This window comes from Chelonoidis abingdonii, chromosome 15 (genome assembly GCF_003597395.2).
Source record: "Chelonoidis abingdonii isolate Lonesome George chromosome 15, CheloAbing_2.0, whole genome shotgun sequence".
In the NCBI taxonomy this organism is placed as follows: Eukaryota; Metazoa; Chordata; order Testudines; family Testudinidae; genus Chelonoidis; species Chelonoidis abingdonii.
In genome coordinates this window covers 50079185-50105185 of record NC_133783.1, presented here as the reverse complement: position 1 = coordinate 50105185, position 26001 = coordinate 50079185, and the positions used below count along the sequence as shown (strand labels likewise).

The following is a 26001-nucleotide window of genomic DNA, read 5'->3' as shown; positions in this document are numbered from 1 at the left end:
AAGACTGTTTTCACACTGTTCCAGTAGTAAAAAGCAGTCTTAAACCTGGCCTATGTGACCAACAAGGCACCCTCCTCTAGCATAAGGCAATGCCCCACTGGCACAGTGTCAGTGCAGACAAATATGCCACCACCCTCACAAGCCCCTGGTGTAGGGAACATGCCAGGAGCATGTTAAAGGGAGAACACAGTGTTGTAAGATAACCCATGGACCCTTGGGAGCCACTGCTGGTAAATCTGAACAACCCCGAGACTGCTATAACTTGCACTGGGGGCTGAACCAGCCCCAAGCATTGGGAAAGTACAAAGGTGGTGTAAAGCCATCTATCTTTGTCCTGACTGGAGTCTACACTGAGCACAAGTCAGCCAGACCGGAGGAGAGGAGTGCACTTGCAAGTACTTAAGTTAGGCTAGTCCTATAAAACCTATTCTTTCCACAGAAAAATGTCACAGAATACATCAGAATCATTTTTCAATCATTCAGAACTTAGTAATTTTTGTTTTGGGGTCAGGGAGTTCTCAACACAAAAGATGATGAAGAATCATGCCGAGTCAAGTTAAAAGGAGAAAGAGGCACTTAGCACCTTGTAAAACTGGACCTTGTATTTGATGTGTGAAAAGGAAATATTGGGCTAAATTCACCTTGGTTGATTCCACTGAAGGATGAATCTGATAGACTGTATTTCTGCCCAGTAATTATTCCAGAGAGAAAGACCCAAATATTTACATAAGAATGACCATGCTGAGTCAGACTAATGATCCAGGTAGCCCAGTATCCTGTCAGTGGCTAGTGCCAGATACTTTAGAAGGAATGAACATATCAGGGCTATCATGATTGATCCATCCCGTTGTCCACTCCCAACTTCTGGCAGTTGGAGGTTTTGGGACACCTGGAGAATGTATTTGTATCCCTGATCATCTTGGCTAATAGCCATTGATGGACCTGTCCCCCAACAACTTAAATTGTTTTTTGAACCCAGTTTATACTTTTGGCCTTCATAACATCCCTGGAAATGAGGTCCACGGGTTGACTGTGCATTGTATGAAGTACTTCCTTTTGTTTGTTGCAAACCTGCTGCTTCTTATAGTCACTTTCTCCACACCATTCATGATTTTATAAACTTCTATCATACCCCCCAAAGTCATCTCTTTTCTAAACTGAACAGGCCCAGTCTTTTCTCTTTCTCCTGGTATAGAAGCTCTTCCATCCTCCTAATTGTTTTAATTGCCCTTCTCTGCACCTTTTCCGTTTAGCTGCACTACATTTCCACAATGACTACACAAGATGTTGAGTCAGGTCCAAAGTCTATATCAGAGTTGAGCGCTCAGCACCTGCACAATCTGGGCCATATACATACAGTACCACAGACTATTTCTGTGTCCAAAACTGCCTTAAACATTGTTTAGTCAAGAACTTCCTACAAACACAACTCTTAACAGGAATAAGATAAATATTTCAACTTTCAGAAGCAAGAAATGAAATTCATCTAAAAATATTTTAATATGGCAAGTTTGCCTAGAGAACCAGTGCGACATAGAAGAGGACACCCGATGTATAACCAAATTTACTGTTTAGTCTCATGGTAAGCTACAGATGCAAATTTACCACAAAGTTGTTATTTGGTTAGAGTTACTAGTGTAACTAGGACCATGCTGCCTTGTAGTCATGGTTTTACAGCATCAATGTTCAAATTGGTTGAGTTAGTTTTACTGTAAGTAAAATTCAGGTTTACAAAGAAACAAAATAATTTAGCATATTATGCTATACTCCATTTCATGCTCAGCTCACAATGGTAAAACCCTAGAAGACAAGATAAACAATACTTCCGCATTAGCTTAATAATGCCAAAACATACAGAAATTTTAATGCCAATTTACAACATAATACAATGCTTTACAAGGAGAGTTCTCATGTCCGCTGGCCAAACGAGAACGCCACATGGTGAAAAGCATTCAAGTACTGTTATAGTGCATATAATATTGTCCACGCTAAGAGGAATGTTTTATTTTACCATTTTATAGAATTATTGTTTCAAAAGTCTGTGTCCTAAGTGTAATGCAACAATAAAGGAGTAAATTAAAATCATTGCCTCAAATATGAGGCCTAAGTCCTACAAGTTATTTACAAACCCTAGCTCAGTAAACCCTTTGTAAAAACAAAAAACCAGAGCAAACTCGGAATGGCATGATAAAGCTGGGAGCTTGCACACTATCATATGAACTAGAATGGTACTGATGTAATAAATCAGCTAGTTGATGTATATATTCTTAATTCAAGAATATTTGCTGTCACAGTATACAGAGTAATTATACAACTAAGGACACTGTCAAAAGGTTTTTATTTTGAAATCTGATTTTTTTTTAAACTGTTCTTGATAAAATTTTGGAACTTGGAAAAATTAAAATCAGTAGCCATTCTCTATCGGTATTTGTTACTTTCTCCACTGCGTTCACTCACGACAGGATTTACAAAAAACAATCGACATTGGCCTAACTCTGCTCCCAACGATAAAACTCCTATTGACTTCAGTCAAAACACAGATACACTAAATGCTGAGTTCTTTTGAAAACCCTATCCTTGACCGTTTGTTTTTGATTACTGATTCAGAGCAATCTGGGTCTCTTGGTAAACTGGGAGCAAGCAAACAATGTGTGTTTTAATACAGCTAAATGTAAATACGTAGGCCACACTTACATGATGGGAGACTCTATCCTGAGAAACAGTGATTCTGAAAAAGATTTGAGGGTCATGGTGGATAATTAGCTGAACATGAGCTCCCAGTGTGACACTGTGGCCAAAAGAGCTAATGAAACCTTGGAATGCATACATCTCGAGTAGGACTAGAGAGATTATTTTACCTCTGTATTTGGCACTGCTGTGACTGCTGCTGGAATACCGTGTCCAGCTTTGGTGCTCACAATTCAGGGACATAGATAAATTGGTGGGGATTCAGAGAAGAGCCACGGGAATGATTAAAGGATTAGAAAACATGCCTTACGATGATATAACTATTTAGCTTAACAAAAGGAAGATCAGGGGGTGACTTGATCATAGTCTGAGTATCTACATGGGGAACAAATACTTAATAATGGGCTCTTTCATCTAGCAGAGAAAGGTATAACACCTTCCAAGGGCTGAAAGTTGAAGCTAGATAAATTCAAACTGGAAACAAGGAGTAAATTTTAAACAATGAAACTAATTAAGCACTGGGACAATTTACCAAGGGTCATGGTGGATTCTCCATCTCTGAATTTTTAAATCAAGATTGGATGTTTTTCTACAAGCTCTGCTCTGGGAATTATTTTGGGGAAGTTCTGTGGCCTGTCTTATACAGGAGGTCAGACTACTTGATCATAATAGTCCCCTCTGGCTTTGGAATCTCTGACTCTCAATTTAAACATGAAGGGAATACAGTCTGTTTACAAAGCAATATTGGAAAGAAAAGAACTCTTTGTCACTGCCACATGTATATTTTGCTTTTTCCTGCAATCTATAGACAACTCATGCAAGCTTAGAGAATCTCTCTAAAGGTACGACAGCCGTGTGTGACAGAACTGTGGATACACTTCTGCCTCAGCTCAGAAAGGTTTCTGATATCACTAAAGGTTTTATTTTTTTTCTTCTTAACTAAAGATGACAAAAGGAATCTGGAATCAAAATTACTTTTGCAGGTACATTTCTCTCTCTATTTAAATTAATTGGATTCGATTACCCATACTGCTGACTGAAACTCATCTCCTAACCATTACGATTAAGACTACAGGTCCAGATTTACCAGACCAGCCTAGCTAAGCTTGGCACAAGTCTAGAAGAGGGTGTATGCATGCACATATGCATTACATCACCTTGGTATCTCCCTGATCCTGAACAGTGCTGTGTATCTTGCGCTCGGCTGTTTGGATGCAGGGCCATATCCCTTTTCCCCAGTCACACTCCCTATGCTGGTAGCCTGTCAGAGCCACTCCGGCAGCCCTGCATGGGTGCTGTCATCCACCTACCAACTACGGCAGGTTTAAGTCTGCTCAGTGCTGCCAGAGGGGCATATCGCATAATTTAACAGACTGAAGAATCTTGCTCATAATCCAACTCTCAGCTGTGGCAGCTAATGTTCCAAAATAACACACAAAACAAAACATGGCATTACATTCATTTTGGAGTTCACATTGATCTATTGTAATAACTATGGAGGCCAACAAACTCACCAGAAAAGGGACGGGGGAGGGGGCAGAGGGATGTTTCTGCAAGAGTTGGTCCCACCATTAATACTAAATAAACACTTGAAAAACACAAAGTGGGAAGGGGGCCAAGTCACTATCAGTGACACTGTCAGGTTAAACTTTTTCTTCCTTTCTAAATTCATATCCTAGTAATGCAGGAGAAACTTGTGACTTTGCAGCATATTTGTTCACAATACCGCAAGCTTTTCCTTAAGAACACATTTTGCATTCACCAAATATGGTCTGTAAAGTTGCCAAGTGCACAAGCTGAAGGCACAGAGTCAAAAAACATACAAAAAAAGGAAAAGAAGTTAGGAAAGAACAGATGGAAGAAACAAATCCGGAATCAAAAACTCATTGTCAGAATTATATTTAGAAAGGACCAACTCTTAAAGCTGCTGTCACTTTGTACTGAATAATAAATACTGCAAAGTAACAAATCTTTATTCTTATTATTTAAGTAAAAGCTTCAGAAAATACCTTGAAGTTTTAAAACTAATACACTGATGTGTTAATTAGTTTAAAGAATGTCCATAATAAAAAAACAAGAGTGCAAAAAAGATTCTTCCATTCTAACATTTTTGGAGGAAGCTGCTGATTTTGGCTGCCAATTTTCACTTAGAAATTATCTGTTTTTCAAGGCGCATTCCTCACGGAATCAGAGAATAAGAACTTGCTGAGAGACCAAACCAAAGAGTCATGTCTTTCAAAGTTATCCCAAGTGTAGCAGCAACTGACATTTTATTACATAACGAAGAAAGTCCAAACTCCTCTTCCAGGTATAACTTGTGACTGAGCTCCTGAATATCAGCAGACCCCAGCTGAGGCTCTGGATATCATTTGTGCTCCTCCAGTGTCTGTTCTGGCTAGGAATAAAAGCACATCCGGTATATTCATTATCTGTACCCTCTGGAGCTTGCACATGCTGATGAGCCATCTGAAATGTACATAAAAGAGAAACGGTTAATCAGAAATTCTCATAATAACTTACACACTTCTGTAGCGTCTTCCACCCTGACAGATTCTAAAGAACTGTGTATACATGGAATGTGATATGCCAGCTCTATAGTCATTTCATTCACCACCCTTCGGCATAGAAGAATGGCAGCACAGAGCAATGCTGCATATCAGTCTAGAGAAGGAAATTAAGAAGGGCATATTCCACTGATGTTACTGGAAGAAATTGAGTAGACAGAATGCAGTCAAAATTCAACAAGACTGATGCTACTAACAGTTACCAAAGGATCCAAGGGATGTTTAGTGTCAAGTGATCAGGACCTTGCTTATAAGTCTCACCGTAAAAGATATGGGACTAGCCTCTCTCCTGTGCCAAAGCTCTACTGAGGTGAGGACACCAAAGACCTAGTTATCAATCCCTGATTCAGCAGGCCAGCTCCAGCCCTGACACAAGTTAAAGGGCAGCTCTAATTTGTGCCTTTGGGATAGGGTAAACAGCAAAGAATTTTAGCAGAGCTCCACTTTCCTCCCTCCTTCCCTTCATATATCCCTTATGCAGGGGAGGGAAGAAGGTGGGAAACTCAGGTACAGAGCCCAGATCTGATACACTTGTACAAACAGAGTAGTCTGTTGGTCATTTTTTGGCCAAATTATGGCCCCTTTACATGTGCTTAATAGTGTAAAGGGCTATAAACTGTGGGAGAATCTGGTGCCCCCCCATCTCCACGGACATCTTGTTGTCTCAGAGGCAACATGGGAGGCCTTGTTAGAGTTGGTCCCATTAGCAGTTGTTACAGGAAGACAGCAACACATTGGAGTTCAGGTTCTGATCACTCCCAGATCTCAGAGACCCACCCTTTTCTCTGTATTCAAGCAGTCCACATGGAAAGTATTCATTCCTCCCCCTGCTGGAGAGTCACACCTTCATATACTTTAGAAATGATATCGTCTCCACCTGCTGGTTGAAAGACCCATAACCCAACTAGCACAGAAGATCAAAGACTTTTATTCTTTTTATTTTTTTAAACTAAACAATGAACAATAGCAGATTTTTACTTACTGTAAGTTAACTCTTCTCCAGCTCTCTTGCGTGACTGGTCACCTCTGGGAAAGAACGGGGAGAAAAGAACGGTCACTGAATCAGACAGAAAACCAGTGTGGAGACCAATGACATCACATTTAATTTATAAAAGAAAAACGCAGACATTTAGTAGAAATTAAACAGTACGCAAATATACTAATAACAACAGTTGAAGTATATGATTAGGGGAAAAACCCACACCAGAATTAATACACCTGATACAATAAAAAGTGTGACTGGACAATCATACAGTTTAGTTACTCTATCCTTTTCTTTAAAATTGATTTTAAAAATAATTCTGATGATAAATAAAAAGCTCATCCTCTGGATTTAAATAAAACTATTTAATGTCTGATTTGAGACCTGACTATAGCTGAGTAATTAGTCTTAAAACAAATTCCTTATACCAGTTTAATAAAGCTATTTTAGAAGGTCTGAAAGATTTTTAGATTTAGCAGTTGCCAAAATCATCTTATTCTTCTGATCTACTGAGTCCAAATACAATTCCTCTAAACAGAGGATTTTTAAAAAAAATAAAACACTTTGTGTGAAATCCTGGCTCCACTGAAGTCAACAGCAACACTCTCATTCACTTCAAAAGGGTTAGGATTTCTTCCCCCTTTGACTTTATTAACTAGTATGTGCAGAAAACTCTACTGCTTTGTAGTTTTATTTGAGGTTAGATGGCAATAGCTGACTGCTATGAGGCAAGAGAGATGTCTCAATGTTATTTATTTTCTTCATGCTAGCCAGAATCTGACACTTCTCTGCTAGCAGACAATCCAGATCAGGCATTCATGTGACACAATAGGAAGCAGTCAACCACTTTAATAAAATCCATCCTCTTTGAGGCTAAGCCTGCGGTGTGCACTTTGTTTAAGGTCATTAATGCAAGACTCACCATTGAGTGATTAGGTAACTTCCCCACCATCTTCAGTTGCACTAGTCATTTGATTATCACTGCTGAAAACTTTCTAGAGGGGTGCCTGTCATGTAATTACTGCTTCTGAAGACTCTTCAGTGCAGTCTCCTTGTGGTTAGTTTTGGTGTGAGATGTGGAGCAGTGAAGATATCAGCAATCTGCTGCATTTACAGAAAGTCTCATTTGGGAACTTGAAATGTTGTTTTGACTTCATAATTTACATATCAGGCTGCTAAAATTGATGGCTTTTAAATCTATATTTAATAAACGAGTTCATCTGTAAGTTTAAGTACTAAACAGCATCCCAGAAGCTTAGTCTAATTGCAGGAAATTGTCTCCATCCCAGTGCACATTCTTTTGAAAATCAGCTGAATTTTAGCAACTCTACAATTAATTTAGCAGCATAACTGTTTCATCGGCATGAATGTAAATTACATAAGCAAATCATATATACAATTAAAGTATAGAGGAACTAATATGGAACTTTGCAGCTCCAATTGCTAATTGAATATAAGCCTATCGTTTTCAATATAAAAGCCTAAAACAAATTAATTTTTTTAATTTACTATATAATTCTGAGCATGTGGTTTCTCATAGTGCATTTGACCAAAGGCTGCTCAAAAGAGGTTTTGAGGATCATCCACCCTTTTTTTTTCTAGGTTCTACCATCCCCCTTTCTGTATGACCTCTTGCCTCTATGAGGTCACAGACAGAACTGTAAGAGAAAGGACAAGATAGCCTGTTGGCAGGCAGACACCAATACTGCTCTTCAAAGGAACCAGCCATCAGTGCTTGGCTCTATTTAAGCACTGTAGAACACCAAAACTTGGCAGCAGAAGACCCTGGGTATTCCCATCCCAAATAACAATCATTACCAAAAGTAATATATTGAGACAACATGAATTGGAACTGGGCTACAGTGGTCAGTAACATTAGGAACAGGCAATTATTTATAGACTCATAGACTCATAGGTCAGAAGGGACCAATATGATCATCTAGTCTGACCTCCTGCACAAGGCAGGCCACAAAACCCTACCCATACACATTTATAACAACCCCTAACCCATGACTGAGTTATTGAAATCCTCAAAATTGTGATTTGAAGACCTCAAGCTGCAGAGAATCCACCAGCAAGCGACCCATGCCCCACGCTGCAGAGGAAGGCGAAAAACCTCCAGGGCCTCTGCCAATCCGCCCTGGAGGAAAATTCCTTCCCGACCCCAAATATGGCGATCAGCTAAACCCTGAGCATGTGGGAAAGACTCACCAGCCAGCACCCAAGAAAGAATTCTCTGCAGTAACTCAGTTCCCATCCCATCCAACATCCCCTCACAGACCATTGAGCAGACTTATCTGCCGATAATCCAAGATCAATTGCCCAAATTAAACTATCCCATCATAACATCCCCTCCATATACTTATCAAGCTTAGTCTTAAAGCCAGATAAGTCTTTTGCCCCCACTACTTCCCTCGGAAGGCTGTTCCAGAACTTCACTCCCCTAATGGTTAGAAACCTTCGTCTAATTTCAAGTCTAAACTTCCTAATATCCAGTTTGTACCCATTCGTCCTCGTGCCTACATTAGTACTAAACTTAAATAATTCCTCTCCCTCCCTAACGTTAATCCCCCTGATATATTTATATAGAGCAAGCATATCCCCCCGGAGCCTTCTTTTGGCCAGGCTAAACAAGCCAAGCTCTTTGAGTCTCCTTTCATAAGGCAGATTTTCCATTCCTCGGATCATCCTAGTAGCCCGTCTCTGAACCTGTTCCAGTTTGAATTCATCCTTCTTAAACATGGGACTCCAGAACTGCACACAATATTCCAAGTGGGGTCTCACCAGCGCCGTATATAACGGCACTAACACCTCCTTCTCCTTGCTGGAAATACCTCGCCCGATGCATCCTAAAACCGCATTTGCTTTTTTAACAGCCATATCACATTGGCGGCTCATAGTCATCCTGCTATCAACCAATACCCCAAGGTCCTTCTCCTCCTCTGTCGCTTCCAACTGATGCGTCCCCAACGTATATCTAAAATTCTTATTATTAATCCCTAAGTGCATGACCTTGCACTTTTCACTATTATATTTCATCCTATTACTATTACTCCAGTGTACAAGGTGGTCCAGATCTTCCTGAATAGTATCCCGGTCCTTCTCCGTGTTAGCAATACCCCCCAGCTTCGTGTCATCCGCAAACTTTATTAACACATTCCCGCTCTTTGTGCCAAGGTCAGTAATAAATAGGTTAAATAAGATCGGTCCCAAAACCGATCCTTGAGGGACTCCGCTAGTAACCTCCTTCCAGCCTGACAGTTCACCCTTGAGTACGACCCGCTGGAGTCTCCCCTTTAACCAGTTCCTTATCCACCTTACAACTTTCACATTCATCCCCATCTTTTCCAATTTAACTAACAGTTCCCCATGCGGAACCGTGTCAAACGCCTTACTGAAATCGAGGTAAATTAGATCTACCGCATTTCCTTTGTCTAAGTAATCCGTCACCTTCTCAAAGAAGGAGATCAGGTTGGTTTGGCACGATCTACCTTTAGTAAATCCATGTTGCAACTCGTCCCAATTACCATTGACCTCAATGTCCTTAACTACTTTCTCCCTTAAAATTTTTTCCAAGACCTTACACACGACAGACGTCAAGCTAACAGGCCTATAATTACCCGGATCACTTTTATTCCCTTTCTTAAAAATAGGAACTACGTTAGCAATTCTCCAGTCGTACGGCACACCCCCCGAGTTTACCGATTGCTTAAAAATTCTCGCTAACGGGCTCGCAATTTCACGCGCCAGTTCCTTTAATATCCTCGGGTGGAGATTGTCCGGTCCCTCCGATTTTGTCCCATTAAGCTGTTCAAGTTTGGCCTCTACCTCAGATGCGGTAATATCCACCTCCATATCCACATTCCCGTTTGTCATCCCTCCATCGTCCCTAAACTCCTCACTAGTCTTATTAAAGACCGAGGCAAAGTACTTATTTAGATATTGGGCCATGCCTAGGTTATCCTTAACCTCCGTTCCATCCTCAGTGTATAGCGGCCCCACTTCTTCTTTCTTTGTTTTCTTCTTATTTATGTGGCTGTAGAACCTTTTACTATTGGTTTTGATTCCCTTTGCAAGGTCCAGTTCTACGCGACTTTTAGCCTTCCTCACTTTATCCCTACATGTTCTGACCTCACTAAGGTAGCTTCCCTTGCTAATCCCGCCTTTCTTCCACTCCCTGTAAGCTTTCTGCTTTTTCCTAATCCCCTCTCTGAGTTGCTTACTCATCCAGCTGGGCCTACAACTCCTGCCCATGGTTTTTTTCCCCTTTCTTGGGATGCAGGCTTCCGACAGTTTCCGCAGCTGCGACTTAAAGTAATTCCAGGCCTCCTCCGCATTTAAATCCACAAGTTCCTCCGTCCAATCCACTTCCCTAACTAATTTCCTTAACTCTTTAAAATTAGCCCTCGAGAAGTCGAAAACCCTAATCCCAGATCTACGTTTGTTTATCCTTCCATCTAATTTGAATTGAATCAGCTCATGATCACTCGAACCAAGATTGTCCCCTACCACCATTTCTTCTACGAGGTCCTCACTGCTCACCAAAACCAAATCTAAAATGGCATCCCCTCTCGTAGGTACTTCAACTACTTGATGAAGAAATCCATCCGCTATCACATCCAGAAAAATCTGACCCCTATTATTCTTGCAAGCACTTGTCCTCCAGTCTATATCCGGGAAGTTGAAGTCTCCCATAATCACACATTTCCCCTTTGTGTTTACTTCATTAAAGACATTAAAGAGGTCTCTATCCATATCCAAATCAGATCCCGGCGGTCTGTAGCACACCCCAAGCACTATCTCAGGGGAAGCTGTAGTAGCTTTTTTACCCAGCGTGATTTTTACCCAGACAGACTCCGTCTTATCCATTCCATCACTTCTTATTTCATTACAGTTCACCTCATCATTGATGTACAAGGCTACTCCACCACCTTTGCCTTTCTTCCTGTCTTTTCTAAACAGCACATAGCCTTCAATACCCGTACTCCAGTCATGAGTACTATTCCACCAGGTTTCTGTTATCCCTATAATATCCGGTTTCACTTCCTGCACCAGTAGCTCCAGTTCCTCCATCTTGTTACCTAGGCTCCTCGCATTAGTGTACAGACATTTTAATTTTTGGCGTTTGGCGTCAGTGACATTCTTTCCTCCGTCGTGCACAGACCTTCTACCACCAGCATCACCCGTTAGTCTAGTTTCAACTCCGCTTTTCCTCCTTGGGTCAATTCTTCGGTCCACAAGGGTATCCCCTCTCACTTTGTTTAAATAGAAATTGACAAACTATGTTTCAAGGACCCCTGGTGGTTCAAAGAACTTGCTGTGGGGTCCATAGGAGACAGCTGGTACGTTGTTCCCCATAGGGCCCCTTGACTCTTGAACATACGTCCCCTCACTAGTCTGTTAGCGTATAGATTGGGGAACTTCCCAGTCATATATTGCAAAGCCTCTCTCAAGCATTTAGGAAGGAGATGATTATATGTAGATGGTAAAACTAGAGGCCTTTATTTTTATATCTTTGGACTGGTAATATATTGTTGAGTAATATTAGTATTATTGTCAATCACTTTTAACTAGAGTGAATTTAAATTACTGCTAGGGCACTCGGAGGCAGTGATGGAGTCTTTTAAATGCTAAAAATGGAAAGAAGAAAATTAATTTTTTTTTTGTAAATTAACACCAGTGCTTGCCAGCAAAGCACTATCTAAGCATATATAGTATACTCTAACACTGCTCTTTCAAGCATAACAGTTGTTTATTCCAAATGCCCAAATCAAACCATACCTTCTTTTTTCCATATAGCATATTGATATTTACAGAATAAAATCAGTTACATTATATTAGAGTTCAAAGGCTAACCCCAAATTGTAGGTATTTCTTGTTCAAAGAATTGGTTTTTTCCTCCCACAGATAGCAGTTAATAGACAGCAAAGTATATATATATATATTTTTATTATTTCACAGAAAACATTGGGGCAGTTTTACCCAAGAACTATCCAACATCACATATGCAGATAGAAAACAAAGACAAAGATATTAAAGCCCAAGGGCCCCACGAGTCAGTGGGGAAAAAACTAGGATTATTTACTAAATGCACCAACATCATCAGTCCTTTGCAAATAGGTAAAGGTATTTTCTTGCACCCATGTAAATCCCAGTGTAGGATCAGGCCATGGAGGTTACAGTGCATACTCCAGGCAAAGATTCCAGGAAAAAGAGGAGCATAGGAAAAAAAACAGAACAACGAGAGAATGTGCTGGTAAGAGCAAAGAGGAGAAGAAAATAAGAGAGGAGGTAGGATAGAACAGAAAAGAGACTTGAAAACATGGACAAGAAGTCACAATTTTATATGGAAGCTGAGATGAAGCCAGTGAAGGGATAGGAAGAGGAGAGTGGCATGGTGAGAAAAGGTGAAATTTGCAGCAATTTTGGGGGTGGATTGGAAAGGAGCAAAGTGACAATCTGGGGGATCAAAGAGAAAGAGTGCTGCAGTCAAGACTGAATATACACTCTAGAATTTATCAAACTGTTCTGACCAAATAAATATAGAGTTTTCTGGGAACATAGATTTACATGAATAACCAATAGGATAAGAACAAAGGTTGGGTTATTTACATAATTTTTATGTAGGTTTTTAAATAAAGCTCTGTGTTGCAGTGGTGATGTCAGAAATTATGCTTAAACAGCTATATACCAGGACACTCGCTTTCACAGTTTTTCCTTCCACTCAAAGTGTTAGCAATATAGTTGGATGGGGAAGAGTTAAACCTTTTACGACAAAACAATGAATCATTAATTATTGACCTATGGCATCATGGAAAAAGATCTTTCAAATCAAATTTTTTAGCACTTGGAATACTGCTAGTGTTTAAAAAGCTCAGCCCAAAGCTTGCTTATGAATGGTCTCTGAGGAAATATAGTTTAACTTCTCAATTAAAAATAGACATATTTCATAATCAGATTTCAAGGTTTAAGTGATTAGATGTAATTGTATCATTTGAAACACTTTTACTGGCAAAAATGAAGCTTTAGAAATATCAAGCCATCTTGCAGAGGCCTCTTCAGCTTGGAAAAGAGGAGACTAAGGGGGGATATGATAGAGGCATATAAAATCATGAGTGATGTTGAGAAAGTGGATAAGGAAAAGTTATTTACTTATTCCCATAATACAAGAACTAGGGGTCACCAAATGAAATTAATAGGTAGCAGGTTTAAAACAAATAAAAGGAAGTTCTTCTTCACACAGCGCACAGTCAACTTGTGGAACTCCTTACCTGAGGAGGTTGTGAAGGCTGGGACTATAACACTGCTTAAAATGGAACTGGATAAATTCATGGTGGCTAAGTCCATAAATGGCTATTAGCCAGGAAGGGTAAGGAATGGTGTCCCTAGCCTCTGTTCATCAGAGGATGGAGATGGATGGCAGGAGAGAGATCACTTGATCATTGCCTGTTAGCTTCACTCCCTCTGGGGCACCTGGCATTGGCCACTGTCGGTAGACAGATACTGGGCTAGATAGACCTTTGGTCTGACCCAGTACGGCCGTTCTTATGTTCTTATGCAGATAAATGCCCTTAAAGTCTTTTCTAATCTTGATTTTTTTTTAAACCACACATTCTTAATGAGGATTTTAATGCAGCGCAAACTTTTTCTACTTTTCTTAGCTGAATCAATAAGCACAATTCACTCTGATATTGACCACAGTATTGTCCACACAAAATGAGCATCCAATCTCCCCTCTACTTCTCCACTCCCCAGGAACAACCCCATAACTGAGAACAAACCATAATTCAAGAGACCAATAGGAGGATTTTTTTTAATGATGTCAATTTTTCTCAAAAACAACTTAAATAAATTCTGCTCTATCTATGGTCTTTGAAATGGAGTGTGTCAAAACTTAAAAGGCTTGACTAAATTTCCAAGTATAAACACCCTCTCATTTTCTTAAGCTATTCAATATATACAAGCAGTATTTAATGAACCATGGTAGAAAACATAGACTATCAGGGCTGGAAGGGACCTCAGGAGGTCATCTAGTCCAACTCCCTGCTCAAGGCAGGACCAGTCCCCAACTAAATCCCCACATGGCCCCCTCAAGGGTTGAATTCATAACCCTGGGTTTAGCGGGCCAATGCTCAAACCACTGAGCTATCATGTGAGTCTTCAAATTACCACTTAAATACCAAGGCAGTGAGCACATAAGAAATACTTAAAATATTACCCGATCCTACTCCCATGAATCTTAACGCCAGGATGCTGCCCATCAATAGAAGCCAATATTAAATACAGAGTGCTGGTTTTGTGTCAAAAGACAGGCAGATGATTATTCTTTAGCACTGATGCTTTGAACAGTAGAACATTGACTAGTAACATTTCTACTTTAGTAACTGGAACGCACACTTTGGGGATATTTAAAAGTAGCTCGGATGTATTCAGCTAGAGATCACAAAGAGATCTGAAGGTCACCAGCAACGTATGAAGATTGACCTGACCTTTTGTTTTATGTGTATTCTTTATGATTGGAGAGAACAAAGTTTTCTGTCTCCTTGCATACTATCCTGACAGCCAACATACAAGACATGATGTTATTCTATCTAGGAAATAAAAGAATGAGCTTCTCAGAAATACTGATCATTAACTGAAATATTATACTATTGACCTAGGTGATAACTGAAGGCCTTAAGAAAGGCCATCATCTATAAATTCCCATTTCTGTGAGAATATTGTATACCTACTATTGTTATAAGCAGCCGCTAGGATTAGAATAATTGACATTTAGAGAAAAATAAAATTCTCTTTTACTCAGTTTGTTTACTTTGTGCATTTGATAGTACTTTGTGTATAATCAATTTCAATACTTTGTTGAGGGTCACTTTCACTTCCTGCCTTGTGCATTAGCTTCTTTACTCTGCAGTGATGGTCCTGTGAACTGATCTGGGCTTGCTAACTTCCTCAGCCTAACCTTGGTGTTTCTGGCTCCTGCAGAGGGAGCCAGGAGTACTGGGTGAGGAGAGGCAGTCATGTGCTGCAGCCTGCCAAGTTCACTGAAAGACAATAGGCCGCTAAGATGTGTGAACATGGACTGGAGGGGGAGGAGAAGGTCTATACAGTAGGCCCCAGCACATTTTTTAAAACTAACAAAAATTCAAACTGATGGTGTTCTTTTACTAGTTTAAGGAAAAGCAATGTTCAAAGAACAATGCTAAATGGGAACTGACAGTGAAGATTATCACCCACTAATAAATAAATCAAAATACCATGAGGGTATAAACAAATCAGAACCATCTCAGTTTTATCTGAAAGTATTTGAAAGATGCTGATCACCTATTACTTCCTATTGCCTTCAATGGAATTTGTGGGTGCTCAGAACTTCTGAAAAATTAGGCCACATTGGTAGGTGCTTAACTATGGATTTAGGTGCCTAAATACCCAGATTTGAACATTCTGGTTCAAGTCTTTAGAATAATATTTAATATTCTATTGAATATAATACAATATTTAAAATGTTTACTTTTTTTTTTTTTGAAGTATATACATTTTAGTAGTTTCAGCACTGTCTAGTGCAACTGCCATTGAAGGCTAATAATTATTACCTGGTAAATCCATTCTGCATAAGCTCTCTTTGAAGTTTCTGGTCTTGAGCGGCATATTCTTGAAGCTCAGATTCCACAGCAGGGGGGAGAATGTTTGGGATGAATTTAGAAAATAAAGCTGGTGCCATCTGAACCCACTCTGTGTGAAAAGGGAAAAATAATAATGACGAAACATACAGAATAGGAAGAAAAATCTTAGGAGTGGTAATTTCTTCTTTAAAAATTAGGAATGATTATTTTGAAGGAGGACTGAAGGTTTTTTAAAAGAGTATATACATTGTTTAATAGTTTGAATTAAAAGACTAGATAGTCTTAAAATCACACACATTTTTGGCCCAAGAGTCTATGCTTCTCCATCAAAAGCCAATGGTGGCCATAGACGCCTACAGCTGTAAATAGTACGAGCCATATACTTTATTGCCCTGTATCTTCTGTAACCAGAGCAAGAGGGTATAAAATGCTACTAAGTCAGAATGACAAGGTGGATGAGGTAATGTCTTTTACTGGACCAACTTCTGGTGAAACAGACAAGCTTTTAAATAACTACACTGCATACTAAGTCTGAATGGTACATCATCCAGGAGGCAACTCCACAGAAAGGGTCTCTTAACTGAAACAACCATGCCTCCAGGCTGAGCCATAGACTCTCAGAAGAGACAAAGCAAAAATAACGTAGCATACACCACCCGCCTTAGAAACATGGAGAAACAGAGAAGTACCACAAAGAAACAGTGCAAGTATCTATAGCTGAGTTTGCTTGGAGAAGAAGGGAATGTTTGCCAATAACTGTTGCAATCCTAGTGTAGAAAAGGCAAGTTGTACTTTTAGCATGTGTTCATTGGTTAAGGTAAACCCTAGGCTCCCTCACAGGGTTTACTTGATCACTGAACATGCCTTACCCAAAGTGTTAAAAATACACCATGTTCTTAGTGTAGACATGGCATTACACATGAACACCAGTGCACAAATCAATACCTTCATCACTATAGTAGGGTTCACTAATAGCTTATACACAAAACAATACCACTGTTCACATTGCACAGTAAGTTAAAGGTTTTGTAGCATTTAATGAATACACACACACAATTAGACTATTAGCATCGGACAAGTTAGCCCAAGCTAAGTTCTTAACATGAAATACTGCTGACAAGCTCTTTTGTGCCATTACCACTGACACTGAACATGTGACATAAAAAGTGTTTAAACCTATAACAATAAATCCTCTAATGGTGAGAAGCCTCAGAGATCAGTATCTTACAAATTCCTTACCAATGAAGGAAAGTTATGGACAGCAGCCAAATGCACTGTGTAAAATGTCTACATATTTTCTTAGAACAATTGATTAAACCCACATTAACCCCCACATCTTCAAGAGCTTCGAGCATGAGTTACTTCAACCCCATGCCTTGGCTGGTCACTGCATCTGACCTGTTTTTCTCCATTCTCTCTTCCCTGCCCCCACCCCTGCCATTTTTATGGTGTTCTTTTTTCACCCTCTCATCTCTTTTGTCTATGCATGTTGCTCATTCATAGTCTTACCTCTTTCCTTCAGTTCTCCTTCCTCTTCTCTTTCCCAGCCCCTATTCTCTTTCCTTCTTCTGTCTCCTTCCTTCCACTATGTGGTTTCATTTCTCTACCCTTTGCCCTCCCCATCCCCAACAATAATCAAAGCAAATTTTGCTGCTGAAGATCTGGAGAGGAATCTACTAGTGTCTCTGTGTTCCCCCAGAAAAGGCACGCTAGAGTAGGTAGAAAAGAGAGCACGAAAAAAAGCAGATTGAGCTGCTTAAGGAGAGCTGCTGGAGAGTGTTCCCTCTAATTTTTCCCACATATGTGCAGAATGAATTTTGTTATGTGCACTAATATGAGGTGATATGTGACACATCACCTTCATATTGGTGCACATAACAAAATTCATGTGGTGGGGATGGGGCCGAGGATTTTGGAGTGTGGGAGGAGACTCAGGGCTGGGCCAGAGGTTTGGGGCGCAGGGGTGAGAGGGCTCTGGCTGGGAGTATGGGTTTGGGGTAGGGCTGGGATGAGGGGCTCAGGTCTGGGATGGGGCCAGAGATGAGGGGTTTAGGGTGCAGGAGGGTGCTCCGGAGCTACAGTGGAGAGAGAAAGGACTTCCTGGGCTGGCAGGGGGTGGGGGGGGAGAGGCACTTCTCCCCACCGCCGCAGCTCCGGGGCTGGGGCCATAGGATAGGCACCCCTCCCCCAGCAGGTCCAGGCTGTCCTTCCCCCAGCCATGGCAGGTCCGGGGCAGGGCTGAGTTGGGGCTGGGAGAGGGGCACCCCAGCCTCAGCAGATCCAAGGCTCAGTTGGGGATGGGGAAGGGGCACCCCGGCAGGTCTGGGCTGCCCTTCCCCTAGCTGCGGCAGGTCTGGACCAGGCCTGGGCGGTTCCCTGAATACCTTCACAGAGCTAAATAGGCTACTGTGCAGCTTACAGGGAACTCAGCTGCTGGACATATTTTGCTCCCTGACTTCAGCCCAGATCAGAGTACTTAAGTGCCTGTCAAGTTTCTCCAATTGCACTACTTTTCTTCTCCTCCCTTTGCCAGCCTGTCTTATAACTCTGTCAATCGCCTAGTCTCACAGAACATTTGGAGCCAGAGCGTAGAGAAGAGATAGTTCTTGAAGCTCATATTCCCTTGGTTTGTTTTTCCAGACTAAGTGGCATCAACAATCATATATATACAACTGGAACAGCTTCCCATCTTTGAGGTAGTCTCACAGCCTCCCAGAGGCCTGCTCCTCTGAACACATTAGAATCCAAGTCATCAAGGACTGACTCTACTGAAGAACATCTTTCAATACAGAGGAATTGTTCTTGGTACAGACTTAGAGCACTTCCAGTCTGTCTAGAACGGCATTCACATAGTATCTTTATCTTCATCTTTTCAACCCAAACAATTAGTTTTACTATATTGGTATTGACTAAAGCCATGACAAAGTGAATGTCTGACAGATGGAATTTAAGAATTTGATGTGTTACATACCACAAACTCAATATTCTTTCCTTAATTGCTAACCAAAGACATTCTGTTCTCTTCCACAGCACAAGCATTGTTCACAGATTTCCCACTGCCCACTCTAAATATTACAAATGTATCTGAATGCTTACTTCTGAAGTGTCCAGCAGGATTACTCAGACAACTATGTACTTCTAGTCAAAGTCAACAGGTATGCAGCTTACTGGGTATATTTAGAATAAAAGATATTCTAAGTTATAATTAAAGTGTTGCCAACTCTCATGATTTTATTGCAAGTCTTGTGCTGTTTGGTGTTTTTCTTAAAGCCTACACTTCTGGAGTCATGCAATTACAGGAGAATCTCAGCTTTCATTTTTCTATCCCTCAGGATTGTGAAGACGGGACTGAAAAGTTAAGATGGTTAAGCCCAAAAGCTCAAACACCAGAAGGCAAATAAAAAGAATCCCAAATTTATCATCATTTTTTAAAATCTTATTTTTGTGGACATGACTGATGAAGTGGGGGTTTTCCCTTGCTATGTTGTATGTGAGTCTTACTGTTGAGCCTATGTGAGTTTTACTATATGGATGAATACTTTGTGTGCCTCAGTTTCCCTGTGTGCTGCACCAATACCTTGGTGGTAGTGGGAATAGGGGTGTGACCTCTGAGACAGGTGGGGCTTCTCCAGCTGCCTGTACATATGCTCTGACAAGTGCTCTTTGTAACCTGAGACCCAGGATGCAACCAAGTGACAACCAGGTGACTCTTTGCTTGGGAAGCGAGACAAAGACAAGGAGGAGGCACAATGGGCGTGTCTGAGGTCGGGTCGCTGGAAGCATGCTTGGGGGGACTGGAAGAGGGGAAGTCCAGGGCTTCTGGCCCAAGACTCCCCAAGATGGAACTGGCCGAAAGTCACTGATTTCCATGCTAACAAGTTCTGTTCTATGCTGTGTTCCTGTCGACTAATAAACCTTCCATTTTACGCTGGCTGAGAGTCACGTCTGACTGCAGAGTTGGGGTGGAGGGCTCTCTGGCTTCCCCAGGAGCCCCGCCCAGGCAGACTCGCTGCGGGATGCTGAATGCTCTGAGGGCAGATCCAGGAAGGTCGAAGTGTGTAAGCTTCTTGCCCTGGCAACAGTATGGTCAGAGAGAGTAGGCATGCTCCCCCAGAGTCCTGACTGGCTTCATATGGAGTAGTTCCAGAGCATCACTCGGTGACACCGTGACAACAACTTATGATTTTTAAATGTCTGGTAATACAAAATCCAGTCACTTCATGTTAGGACGGTGCAGAGCGAAGGTGGTTTGTACAATCCCGTCTAGTTGTCATTTTTTGGGTCAAATGGAAGGCTTGAGCAATCTGTCACATGAGGACTGAGGGAGGGGTTTGCAAGAGCACTGCCACAGGAGTTGGAGCAGCTGGTAACTGACAGCAAGTATCACGAGCGGACTAGTTTTTAAGGGAAAGTTTAAATTCAGAAGAAAATCAATGGCTTAGGTCTTCCTATTCAACTCTAGCCAGTGGATTTTTCATGACCTGGTAACAATCTTATATAAATATCCTTTAGAACACAATAAGGATACTGAAAATCTGAGAGGGAAATGACAGTACTGAACCAACCTAAACTTTGTCTGTGAAGCAAAAGGCAAGGCAAGTTCCATTCAATGTGGACAGGCTTTGTAAGGTTTTCAATACTCTTGTCTTTTGGGATATAAAATAGGATATAATATCAAAATCTTCCAGATCGGCTCAGCTTAGAATGAAATCATGCCTTTGTGCTCTTTTCAAATACATTTTCCTTCTCCAGCACTGACAAGTAAAAAAAGAGGGTAAAGATGAAAGTCATCACCAGTTTCCTTCCCCTACCTCCTATCACTTATATTTTTTAATCTTTGATAAAAATAAGGCATGCCTAAAAAAAGTGATTATCTGTGAATTCTGTAGATAATCTGACCACCACATTACTGGCCCTCATACACGCCAGACTCTGAAATTTTCATAATGCTTCCTCTGTCATTTCTGGTTCTTTGAGTGGCAATGCCATAGAAAAGAAGATGTGATGGCACCTGGCTATGGTCCTCTTTGCAGTTACACGAGTACAAAACAAGAATAACTCCACTAAGCTAAAAATGGCATTGTAGGTAAGAGGAAAACCAGGCCCATTTTGGTATTTGTGTTTTTGAAGCAGAAAAAATAAAGGAGCATGACAAATGTTCATTCCGGAAACTTCACAGGGTGCCCAAAACATTCCCTCTCCTCACCACCGGTTAGATGCTGTTGACAGTAGAGATTTACAGCAGAGACTATACCTGGTCACTAGCTAAAGCATAATGAATATGCTCATTACAATATTGTTAAAATTACATATTTTATTATATGCCTAGTAAGTATAACAACTGCAGAGTTCACCACATGGCAAACTACATACACCAGTGAGTAATTGTTATTTTAATTACCTGCTGCTGCACCGTTAAGCTCCTTGGGAATACTGTCCCTTGACTAGGGCTCCTTTCAGTTTCCAAATGATACTTTACAGGACCTTCTCAATTTCATATTAAATTTCTAATGCATGAAAAATCTCAGAGTGCGCCTACACTGCCATAAATAACCTATGGCACCAAGTCTCAGAGCCTGGGTAGCTGACTTAGACTTGTAGAGCCCTGGCTGCAGGGCTGAAAACTGCAGTGTAGACACTCAGGCTAGAGACCAGGCTCTGAGACCCTCCCCACTCATGGGAACATCTACACTGCAATTTGATAGCCCCACAGCCAGAGCCCTCAGACTGCTGACGCAGGCCATCTGCGACAGTGCCAAAGGTTTGTTATTGTAGTGTAGACATATCCTCACACACAACAATTTTCCGGGCTTGTTGAGATAACTAATGTTGGACCTGAAGCCCGCAGTATATAAATTTTACCCAAGGGCAAAATAAAACTTTACCATGAAATCAATGAATTATTTATTTCTTTGTTATAGGAAAATTACTTCTCTAATCACCATAGCATCATAGATGGAAAGGCCATTTAGATGGGAAGGCCATATCATTCCCACTGCTTCATCTATCTTGTTTTTGAATATCTGTCATAGTTGTCCTATGGAGCAGCCTCATCCCTTTATAGTACTACAAAGAAGCACAGTGCTCATGCTTGTTTCCCCTCTTATTTTAAACTATTTAAGTGAAGGTAGGAGCCCAATGCAAGAGTCAGTCCTCCTGCAGGTCACAACACAGATCTACTGCATTCATAACCAAGGCTTTGCTGTGACGTTACACAACACAGCTAAACACTGACTGACAGATAAGACCAAGAACCTCGCATAATATTCTAGTTTGTGGAATGATTTGGCACTATCGTATAATGGGAGATTCCAAAAGGAAGCAATGAATATTTACCTGGTCTAAGTGTATACAGGCCTTTCACAATATTTGCCATGGTCGAAGGGGTTATTTGAAACGGTGTTGACTGAGCTTCTAAAAGTAAAGCTGAAACAAAAAGAGAAGCCTGATTAGCCATTTCCTTGGTTAAATACTTTAGGTTCTCTGCATATATTTTTGGCAGTTAAAGAAAGTAAGTTATTTTTTCCTGCTCTGTCTGTCACCCGATGTTCATAATGGGGGAACCAAGTGACAGACACTGCATTCTTACAGGTATAAATATAACCTTTTAGTTTAAGTGCAATATACAATATAAAGTTTTATGTGGCAAAAATGTGAAATAATACTTCTCCTGTTACAGCTAAGCATATAGGGCTTGTACGGAAAAACAGGCAAGTAACTATTTCAATGATTCTGAGACAGAATGGAAGTAAATGCAACTTATTTTTAGCAGTAACATTCACACTGCTATGGTAAGCATAAGAATTTCCATTAATAACTGTTTTAAGGTATCTACCATCCTGGCAACAATATCTGCTTTGGATTTGAAGTCCGAACATGAACACTCATCCTGAAACAAAAAGTTTCTTTTAAAAATCAGCTATAAGCAAGAGTGCTTTCTTTTTTTTAAATAGGAGAGAATATTTATCTTTCATTCTTCATGCACTTATTGGCTTAATACGTAACCAGGAGACACTATCAATAACTTTTTCTTCGGCTGTGCGTAATGATAGTTGATTTGGTACTGTTATTATTAAGCATATTATGCGGCATTAGTTTTAAACATGAGGTGGATTTGATTAATGTTGTACCTGTATAAACTACAATATGAACTACTTGTAATCTATTTTGTTAAAGAGCTACACCTGCCCCAAGCCCTTCTTGCCAATCTTTGTATGTTTCTAGAAGCCACTGGTCCTCATGTGTTACACACTCCTCTCTCTGCCCCATCCACAGAGCAATGTCCTGCCTCTTTAGTTCACACTTTAGAAACATATGTTTTTAGCTTTAGAGCATCCCTGGTTCAATCCCCAATATTGGTCAAGATGGCAGTCACCGCACTTACAATCACAACTTTTATTATTTTAAGTTCTTCCCTCGTCTGTTGTACAAAAGACCTGCACAAAACAGTGGAAACCGACAAGAGAAATCTCTCTCTTTAATCTTTTAATTACAGTAATCCAAAGTGCCATTTGTAGCTATTAAAGGTAGATTTGTCTCAGACAGAAGTGTGATTTTAAAAAGAATACTGTCTCTTTAAACCTGGAAGTTTTGAAAGGACAGTGATTTGCATTCAATGAGATATTTGCAACCTTCCTCCAACAGATTTTCCCTGCAGCAGTCCCTAGGCTAGTCAGGAAAGCTGCATTATGATGTGTAGAGAGATCTAAATATGGTCTAGAAGAGATTAAGCTATAGCTATACCATGCATCTAAAACACTAGTCTAGTCAACAGCTGTTTACGTGCAATTGTAAAATGGATCTATCTAAAATAAAACCAACATATGTACTGGATTTAGTTTTAAAAGGCTTTTTCAAGTTCCTCCTTAAAATGTTTGAGAAGACTATTTGAAAATAATCACATCATCAAAGGTAAACAAACATTTAAACAACATTAAAATGAAAGTAAACTCAACAAAAGCCAGAAAGTTCACAGCTAAGAGCAGCTGAATACATGGCATTTGACAATATCTTCAAACCATTTGGACATAATTCACTGACTTCATTAAAAGGTAACCCAATAGCCAATCTTGCTTTGTAGTAGTGTTTGATCTTATATCCCATGTAGGCTGTAACAGTCAGAGGTATTTAAACATACTTGAGCAGGACTAACACTCATCACAGCCAATTTTGCAAAATGGGGGAGGACAGACAGAATGTTACAGAGAAGAACGGTATTGCCAAATGTTAGGTTCCTATTAGCCACACAGAGAGGAGTCAGGAAAGTAAGCTCCCTAAACAGGTGCATAAAACATGCTTCAAGCTGCAAATTACTTAGATGCCTTTGACCACATAAAATAAAATCAGAGTCAGATACAGTCTTCTTGGGATGAAATCTGAAACAAATTTATAAATCAATCAGTCATACCTTTTTATATATTTGCTTTCACATTATGGAAAACAAAATCTTGCCTTCAAGTGCCCAGAGACACAAAACATCTTTTCTCTTTTAGGGCACATCTGATCCAAGCAAAACGCTGTATGGGGGGGTCTCTAACAGATGTAGAGCCAACAATGTTGGCTATTACAGCTTTGTCCCCGCAGCCCATGGTACAGGAGGCATGTCCGGGGAAGGAGGGAGGAAGCATGGCTGGATCACGCTGCACTCCACCAGGTGCAAGTTAGAACCACCCCTCAAGCTGTTTTCTTCTGTGATAGGGCTGGGGCAGAGATAAGGGAGATGTAATTTGTTGCAGGTTCTCAGCTTTTTTGCCCTTCCTCTCCTTGCTACCCTGCATGGCTGTGTGAGGAACAGAAAGGCATTCCTTCCCTTAGACACTGGCAGAGTCAAACCGCCGTGTTCTCCCTGGGGCTCTCACAATTTGGTAAGTAAGCATGCGACTCGTTCCTCAACCCGTACAATGCAGCAAGAAGCCCTCAGAGAAGCTAACAGAGGGACAGTAACTGCTCCAAGTGCTCCCAGCTCACATCAGAGCTAATCCTGGGGCTGATGAGGAAACAATGGGAGGCAACTAGAGAAGTGTTGCCCCCTACTGGCCCCCTGCAATGACAGAGCTGATTCAAACACTGTTTAAAAATGATGGAGTACAGCTTATAGAACACAAAAATACATTTTTTTCTCAGTGACACAGTTGCCCAAGGGCTCAGTTTAGACACTTGAGGTGCACAAGTGGACCACAGGGTGGACACTGGACCACAGGTGGGGCCCCATTGTCATAGGAGATGACAGCTCATGAACCAACCTGCAAACTTACATGTGTAGTCCTTAACTTGTGCTGAAGTCAATGGAACTAGTTAGGACTGTTTGCATGACTAACCCATAGCTTGGAGATGTTTAGACAAACACAATTGTATTTGCTGACTACAATACTAGTTTAGATTTTTTTCCCATAGCAACATTTCTTATTCAAATTGAGGTATAATCCTATTCCACAATACGCAGTATTTGAAGATCACAATACATGGCAAGAAACATGAACAGTAATCTCTGTGCGGGTTTATTGATTACTGCACCTGCCTTTTATAAACAAATTTCATTAGCAAGTTCACCTGGAGATCAATCCTCTCATTAACAGAAGTGAATTTGTGCTTTCCTCCCCAAACCTTACGACATCTTGACTCACCAACATTTTTTACCACTTGTTTTTGGTAGGCAGATTGCACCAGTCTTAAAGCTATAATAGCTCACCAAGAAAGCTTCTCTGGATGATTAGCTCAAACTGTACTGATTTTGAGACAGCACAGCTGCTGGGCCGAAGCCATCTAAATGAGAAATAAAAATAGTTCCTTTCCTACAACACAGATTAATTTCCTCATTGAGGTGGGAGTGAAAAGGAAAGTAGGAGCAGTACCAACCCTATCTTAAAGGTAAAGCAAGCATGGGGGTAGAGCTCTGTGCAGATACAAAAATGTGGATCCGCATCCAATCCATATCAGCAAGAATCAGCAGCACGCTGACAGTGCCAGTCAGAGGACCATCTGTGTGCACGCCTGTGTACATGCCTGTGTGCTGTAGGATTTCAAAAGCAGGGAAGCAGCTGTCTGCAGCTCAAAGCCGATGAGGCTGCCTGCCGGTCCTCGAGATCCTATATTCCCTCTCCCCCACCCCCACCCCCATACAGAGAAAGGGGAGATAATAGATCAAGAA

The 26001-nt window shown here is 40.8% G+C and overlaps 1 protein-coding gene across 2 annotated transcripts in view; it reads right to left on the bottom strand.

The window, feature by feature from the left end:
• Positions 1–1478: 1478 nt before the first annotated feature.
• The window catches only part of CACUL1 (CDK2 associated cullin domain 1), an 87058-nt gene continuing 62535 nt past the window's right edge, over positions 1479–26001 (bottom strand). For both annotated transcript variants that reach the window (XM_032780778.2, XM_032780779.2), the window contains 4 exons: positions 22191–22280; positions 15825–15963; positions 6235–6278; positions 1479–5154 (listed from right to left, as the gene is read on the bottom strand). In XM_032780778.2, coding sequence (XP_032636669.1) covers positions 5114–5154; positions 6235–6278; positions 15825–15963; positions 22191–22280 — 314 coding nt within the window. In that variant the 3' untranslated portion in view covers positions 1479–5113. The remainder of the gene's footprint in view (positions 5155–6234; positions 6279–15824; positions 15964–22190; positions 22281–26001) is intronic.